This window comes from Arachis ipaensis, chromosome B08 (genome assembly GCF_000816755.2).
Source record: "Arachis ipaensis cultivar K30076 chromosome B08, Araip1.1, whole genome shotgun sequence".
Lineage (NCBI taxonomy): Eukaryota > Viridiplantae > Streptophyta > Magnoliopsida > Fabales > Fabaceae > Arachis > Arachis ipaensis.
Genome location: NC_029792.2, coordinates 126,480,318 through 126,488,338, shown reverse-complemented (window position 1 = coordinate 126,488,338; position 8,021 = coordinate 126,480,318). Strand labels below are relative to the sequence as shown.

Genomic DNA, 8,021 nt, shown 5'->3' with positions numbered 1-8,021 from the left:
CATAGCCATTACTACAAGAAAAAAGGTTTATCAACACACTTTTTTCTTGTCACGCTTTTAAAATTGATTAGAGATTTGGCTATGTTTTTTTCACACTTCAAAAGTATGCTGAAAAAGGGTCAATGACCATGTTTTTATATGAGTGGCGATTGATTAGAAATTTGATCATGCATTTTTTGTCACGTTTTAAAAGCGTGGTCATAGAGAATAACAAGCACGCTTTTAAAGCATGCTAATAGATTTATATTATAGTGACATTTTAAAACTTTTATCACCATGCTTTTTATTGACACACTTCAAAAGAGTGGCTTAAAGGAATCAACCAGCATGCTTTTGAAGCATGACTAATTTGTTTTTATTTTCATCACTTTTTAAAAGCGTACCCATTTCCTAACCTATTATATATATATATATATATTTGGAAACCCTATTCTCCTAAACAGTTTGCCGTCACTCGCTCTTCTCATTTCTGCACCCCTAACATAGCCATAACTCCCTCTCTCCTATGGGTGTTTAAAATCGATCCGAATCGAACCAAAAAAATAAAAACCTGAACAAACTAAAAATCGAAAAAATCGAAAAATGTGTTTTGTTTTTTGCGGTTTGATTCGGTTTTCGGTTATAACCATGAAATTTCAACCGAACCGAACCGGGCCGGATAAGTAAAAACCCTAAAAAACCAACCCCCAACCCCCAAATGAGCGCTGCGGCTGCGCGACCTAACCCCCACCCCCAATTGAAACCTAGCGCTCTCTTGAGTCTCTTCTACAATCCCGCTCTCTGCACCCAGTCACCCACACCCACGTTCTTGAGTCTCGAGGTCGACGGCGAGAGACCGTTCCTCCCAGGCTCCCACCACCTCGAAGCCTTCCTCCCAACGCCGAAGCCGTTTCACCAACTGCTCCCTGGACCTTTTCACCCCACAGTGCACCACGGTCCACGAAGCCCCAGCCACAGCCAGCACCACCGTCGCAGGCTCGCACCCAGCAGACAGAGCACCATTTCGGGCCACCGACGCAGCAGTAGCACAGCACGACGCCACCACCCACTGACCCAGCAGACCAGCACAACACCACGCCAGTGACGCCACCAGCCAGCAGCACCCAGCAGCGTTTCCCAGTCCCCTACCCAGCCACCGATTCAAGTCATTTAAAGTCAATATGGAGCCCGAGCCACCCATCAGGTATGTAATTTAACTAATTTTTGTTCAATAATCATTGATTCATTGTTGCGGTTTGTTGGCTTTGTTTACTTTATTGTTGGTATTGTTTTTGTTAATTCATTGTTGCTGACTTGCTGTTTGTTGATTCATTGTTTGCCAATTGCTGTTTATTGATTCATTGTTGCTGTTTGTCAGGTAATGTTGGTATTGTTGAATTATTTTATTGTTGGTATTGTTGCTGGTTATTGATTTATTGTTCAGTTTATTGAAATCAGTATGGTAAAAGATAAATTTGAATAATGAGATAATGGAAGCATGTTTGAAGTATTAGAATGTATAACTAGATTTGAATGATGCTGAGGCGGGGAAAGGAGCATGCCATTAGAGTGAGGAAATGGAGGTGATAGGGTTCAATGTTTTGGGTTCTGGAGATGAAGGTGTAATCAAATCCAATAATAATAAGAGATTGGTTATACGGTATAGTAGGATTAAGGTGTGGATGTCTCTCCCAACAACGCCGCTGTCTCCCTCTCTCAACCCGTCACAATCCCTCCCTCCAACCCGTTGCAGCACCTCCGTCCATCCCTCCCTCATCGCTCATGCCCCGCACCGCCGTCTCCCTCTCCCACACCCGTCGCGCCACCCGTCAGCGCCACCGTCATTCCGCTACTCTCTCTTTTTCTCTCTACATGGACTCTCACTCTCCCTCCTCCGTCATCATTACCGGTGCCGGCATCTCTGGTGTTTATCCATGAATCGGCAGCAGGATCCGGAAGGAAACCATCGGTGGCGTCTCCGTCGAGCTCGGTGCCGGATGCATCGCTGGCGTCGGCGGTAAAGATTCGATTCCTGGGTTAGGGGTTTTTTCTAAACTTGATTTTCTATTTTTTTTATTTGTCCAAACTTCTAATTATTTGATTTTTTTCTCATTTTGCTAAGCTTTAAATTATTTAATTTTTGTTATGATTTTTTACTTATTTGTTCTAATTCTTTTTCTGAGGGTTTGTTTCTGTTTTGTTTGTTTTTATGATTTTATGTTATGATTATTTCTTGTTGGTTCTGATTATTTGTTCTGATTTTTTATTTTATTTTTTTTTATTTTGCTAAATGGAAGCCCTATCATCAGTGGGATCTGCATTAGAAAACCATTTGCGTGGAGGGATGTAGATTTTCGTGAAGACTCTAACCGGGAAGACGATAACGCTAGAGGTGGAGAGTTCTGATACTATTGATAACGTGAAGGCAAAGATACAGGACAAAGATGGGATTCCACCGGACCAGCAGCGTCTAATCTTTGCTGGGAACCAGCTTGAGGACGGACGCACTCTGGCTGATTACAACATTCAAAAGGAGTCCACCCTCCATCTTGTTCTGAGGCTCTGTGGCGGTGAACTCTGATTGCTGATTGTGCTGGGGTTGTTTTCTTTCTGATGTTCTCGTTATAGAATTTGGACTTTTGTTACTTTTCCTGTGCCTTATTGATTCTCGTGAATCTGCTACGTGTAATTAAGATTGTACTTTTGTTCTTCTGCTGAAGTATTGATTAATACAGAATAAGATTTGCTTTTGCTATTACTTTGTGCTGTGCATCTTACGTCGTTTGATTTATGCATTTATCTATATATTGAAGTGCTGATCAACGTGCATTAAGTCACTAGTTACTTTGGCTTTCAATTCAGCTCACATACTTGCTATTCTCTCTTCAGATTCTTGCCAAGTGCGAGTTCCTTAACCCTGGTGTCAGTGTCAAAGATCGTGTTGCTCTTCAAATTATCTAAGAAGTACAAATCTTACTGTTTTTTAGGGTTTTTATTTGTCATATTCATATTTGAAGTCTGAATGAATAAAATTTTTAGATAAATTCATAATTTGTGACAAATTACACTATAAGAAAAAAGCACTGTCATCAGTGGGATCTGCATTAGAAAACTATCAAGTCACTACTGATATATGAATTGTACTGATTTCTTATATTGGAGTATATAAAATTTATTTCAACTTGGATAATGAGATTCATTCACTGGTATTCTTTTAATCTTAGTATATGAATTGTACTTTATTATGATACACATGCATTTGTTCGAATAGTACAGATACTTGATACAAGGTTTGAGTGATATGATCATTTGTTATTTTGTTTGTTTATGATGTAAATTGCTTATTGGAATGGTTTCTGATTTTTGTCTTTAATTTTTTGCTAAAGAAATACTAAATGGGGGTTTCTTGAGGGTGTGAGAGTGTCTGGTGCACCGCCACCTAGAATGGTCTTGGTGCAGCAGTGTATCCGTGATAAAGGTGTATTGGCAGTTCTATGCAACTATGTGAGTGCTCAATTCGTTTTTGTTTTTGTATTTGATTGTTGTCTAATGGAATTGAATAGTTAGACAAGAGAGTTTCAATTGCAGGCAGCTCCATTGAAGAAGTTTCAACCTTCAAGATATGTAATAGGCTTATGTACTGCTGTTTGCATTGAAGTTCTGGGTAGTCTTGTAACGATTAATGATGATATATTGGTGTCATGCTTATTCATGCAAAAATTGTTAGAAAATTGATTGATTTTTAACATAATTGATAACCTTGATCATCTTGAGAAATAAAGAAATATGATTCTGATGAGATTATTATAATTTGTGCTCTTGGAGCAGCTGCCCGCTGGTAGTTCTGCCCCCTTGCACAAGTTACATGGTTTTGGAAATTTAAGCGAGACTATCAAGGTACCATAATTTTTTTTAAATAGTATATCATCTTTTGTGGAATGTTCAGTATGATCAATATTCATGTATTTTCTTTGTTTTGTGCAATTAACTTTAAAATATGTAAATGCATTGATCCAAAATTAAAGGTTCCTTTTATTCATGTGTCTTGCATTAATCAATCACAGGATATATGGATATAGGCTTGATTTTTTTTTAACATACATCAATTTTTCAGGTGGGGACTTCTTTTTTGTCTTTTCTCTAGCCAGCAAGATTGCCCCAAGTGTTATTTTTGTCGATGAGGTTAGTATCACATCTATGTGTATTCCTTTTCTGTTATCTTTCTCCGTAAACTTTCCTGGTTAATCTTTTTTTGTTGTCAGGTCGACAGAATGTTAGGAAGACGTGAAACTCCTGGCAAACATGAGACTATGCGTAAAATGAAGAATGAGTTTGTGATGAATTGGGATGGTCTGCGAACAAAAGATAAAGAGCGTGTACTTGTTCTCGCTGCTACAAATAGGCCCTTTGATCTTGATGAGGCTGTTATTAGGAGGCTTCCATGAAGGTAAACATACTATTTTAATATCCTATTCTAAGTGCTAACTTCAGCCATTGGCTCAAATTTTCAATGGCTATGATTTTCAATGGCTATTGATTCTTGAGCTTCATTTCAGTTCAGATGTGTGTGCTTGGTTCTGGAAGCTTGTTTTCTTGTTCATTATTAGATATTTTGTATTGATTGGAGACTAGTTTTGCTTTCTAATCTTTCTCACATGTTATTCTTGTCTTTTGTATGAAGAAAATAAACAGGGTATATTTGATGCTATTCTTCATGGACGCATTGATTTCTCATCGGAAGCTTGGCCTTCCATATCGAGCAGTGCCAAAAATCTGGTCAAGACGTTACATGCTGACGCCAAGGAATGGCTTTCAGCAGTTGAAGTCCTTAGTAAGTTAGTAAATTTGTATTATGTCAAAAGTGGTTTATATTTTATATGTAATTGTATTGCACTATTGTTTATGAAGACCAGCTGGCTGTGTTATATCTTCAGCATAAATCTCTAGTCTTATCTTTGAGATCAGATTTGTTGGAAGGATAACAAAATCAGCGAAGACTGAAAAACTGGCATGAAATAAATTTAATTGTGACACATGGACCTTGCTATATAGAGGTAAGCTTGACATGAAACATGCTAAAATTGATACACGCTTTATTTGTGGCATTGCAGACAACATAGTTCCAGTCTTCTTCTATGTTGAAGAGAAGCTTAAGATTTTTATTTTGATTCATTATGGTTGCTTGCTATCGTTGCAGTCAATGCAATGTTTACATTCCATTTGTCAATGTTTTATGTGATTTTAATGCATACTTTTCACTAATGCTTCCTTGATGCTGGCATGAATTTTTTATACATTAATTCAGTTAATGAAATTATTTGAATGAGATCAGATGGAAATTTTCATTTGTTCACTTTGCTATTAGAAAAATGTACCTATATTTTTTATTTGGGAACCTAATGTATGAAATTGAAATATGCTTTTAGCCTCTAGTATCTGAATTCTGATGCCACACCAAGTCTTGAGAGTTAATATTAATATGTTCAGGTCAGAGGTGGCTAGCTATGGAGGACTGATGTTTACACATGTGACTCGGATCTTGGTGCAGGTACGTATTATTATTATAAAAAGGGAGCTACTAGTTTTGATTACTAAGTGACAAATTTGACATGCTTGAAATTAGTACTGATTTTGCAATTTGTTGTATAGTTTTCATGCATACAGGTTACTGTCGCCCAACAGCTTCTCCGCCTCCGACAGCTATACAAGAGTTGCATGCAACCATTCGTGTGCTACAATTTAGTCCGGATGTTGTTTAGAAATTAGATTAGATTTTTTCTAATATAAAATTGTAATTTTTTTAAATGTTTATTTTGGAAGTTGAATTTATTTTTTCAAAAAGCGTGTCAAAAAACTTATATTTGGAAGAAAGAGGACAAGGCGAAATGTATCCTTCTTGAAGAGCTCATGAGTGACTTGAGAACACGCATCTGAAATTGGCTCTGATTCACCGTTTCCATATAGAACAGTTTTTATGTCCAATATCGTCTTGCTTAGATCTGCAAGATAAGAAAGTGCAAAGATTCTCACTTCCAATTAGAATTCTCACATGAAAGGAAGGGACTTCTATCATTTTCATATGGCTTCATCTTTGGTCTAAATTTATTATGGAAGCAAAAAGGAGCCAGTAAAATTGTACATTTTCACTTTGCGTATTTTCAAACAACATACTTTAATTTCTAGTTTCTACATATATACATGCATGTATGTGGTTGCAAATTTAAGGGAGAAATTCATACAATAGACTTTTTTTTTAATCTTGGGGCACAGTTGTGTTATTTGTGGGCAGCATTATTGGTTCTACTCATCAACACATGATAAGTTTGAGCCAAAGTTTCTAATATAGAGTAATGGTGTACGGAATTATTATTTAATCACTTTCTAGAATCTTAAATATTGAATAAAATAAGTTTGCAATAAAAATATATAAAGTTTAATTTTATTTCGTCGGTGTTTGTCATCTCTCATTAATTAATTTGGTTGCATTATTGGATTAATCAGATTAGTTTTATTTATTTATTTATTTATTTAATTTGGTTGCATTATTGGATTAATCATATTAGTTTTATTTATTTTTTTATTTATGAAGGTTTTTAAATTAAGAAGAAAAGATTGAATTAAAGAACTGTTTTTAAATTTAAATAAATAAATTATACAAAAATCTGATTTAGGAAATAATTTCTGGTTTTATCTCGTACGTGTAGAACAAAATTGAAACGGTAAAAAAAAAAGAGTAGGAAAACAGTGACACTTCAATATATCTTGGTTCATCCTTGGTAATCTATTTCTAATTTCCACCACAACAATGGTAAAATTTTCACTATAATCAAATTGAATTACAACTACTAGTGCGAAGAGACTCACACTCTTGTAAACCACTTAAACTATTTCAAATTTAGTAAATCACTTAAGTATTAATCTAACCTAGTTAATGGTAACTAAGTATACTCTAACCGGTACGCTTTCAAATACAAACACTCAAATAATGATTAAATTTTGTTTTTTGTATGAGTTCCTTTTTTTACCTGTTTTTTTATCTTTCAAATTGATCTTAATTCTAGACACAAGAGAATAAGAACAAACTCAATATGATAAAAAAATAGGTTTGTATATCAAATCATATTTTACTTCAATGGTTGCCTTTTTTCTTGTCTTTGTTCTTCTTATATAAAGATTAATATACTCTTCTTTAAGGTTGATATAATTTTCTTTTTCACAAAACTAGTTGTTGCACCAATTATGCTTATGGCTGTTGGCATTAAGGAGAAGATCTTTTCTTCTTTGTTCCTCAAGTTCGAATACAGTAGCTTCTTATATATATATGATCGGATTTTGCCATTTTGGAGTGCATTATTTGTTGTCTTGGTTTTGCATATTTTTTCCTAACTTGACTTGAAACTATTTTTGATTACCTAACCAACTTAGATTGGTCGAGTGATTAGCTCACTCATTCGGTTAAGTAAGTGTGGGGTTCGAATCCCGTCTTGTGCATGTAACATCCCATCGGCTAACGGCAGACCCTTGAATGGAGCTCCAATCCACCTGTCGGATTGGGGGATACCGTAGGCAACCAAAAAAAATCTTTGATTAATTCTTATAATGCTCATCATAATGATTAGTTATAATAGAAAATATTTAATTATGTTTGTCATCATAAAGTACAAAATCAATTATTGACTCAACATTTAAAAAATATTATATTTTAGGTAAATTCAACGCCAATTATTCTAGTTGAATTAAATTGTACTTTTAGAATAGTCTTAAACGAGAATGTCTCTCTATTTAAGCAGTTCCTTGTTTTGTTTTTCTTTGTTTAATTTATTTCAGTCACAAAAAAAAAATTGTACTTTTAGATTATTTCAACGTTTATACAAAAAATACTTAAACATCTTTCACCAAAATTGTTTATATAGATAATCAATCTAGAATTAACTCTGTCAATTATCTAAGATAAGCAGTGCTTATTGTTAAAAAAATTGTAAATTTTTTTTGCAGTTAATTTAGATATGTGAAGTAAAAATCAGTAAAACATCTAACTAGGA

The 8,021-nt window shown here is 35.0% G+C and overlaps 1 protein-coding gene across 10 annotated transcripts in view; it reads left to right on the top strand.

Moving 5' to 3' along the window:
• LOC107613360 (calcium-dependent protein kinase 10-like) overlaps positions 1-6,168 on the top strand; it is a 15,358-nt gene extending 9,190 nt beyond the window's left edge. The window contains exons 1-8 of one of the 10 annotated variants that reach the window (XR_002353102.1): positions 478-1,183; positions 2,869-2,943; positions 3,366-3,483; positions 3,568-3,876; positions 4,094-4,161; positions 4,242-4,426; positions 4,661-5,527; positions 5,629-6,168. Coding sequence is in view for 5 of the 10 variants with exons in the window: in XM_016316558.2 (XP_016172044.1) it covers positions 1,557-1,996; positions 2,277-2,385 (549 nt within the window). In the remaining 5 variants the exon portion in view is untranslated. The other 9 variants (XR_002353104.1, XR_002353103.1, XR_002353105.1 and 6 more) reach the window with 9 other exon arrangements.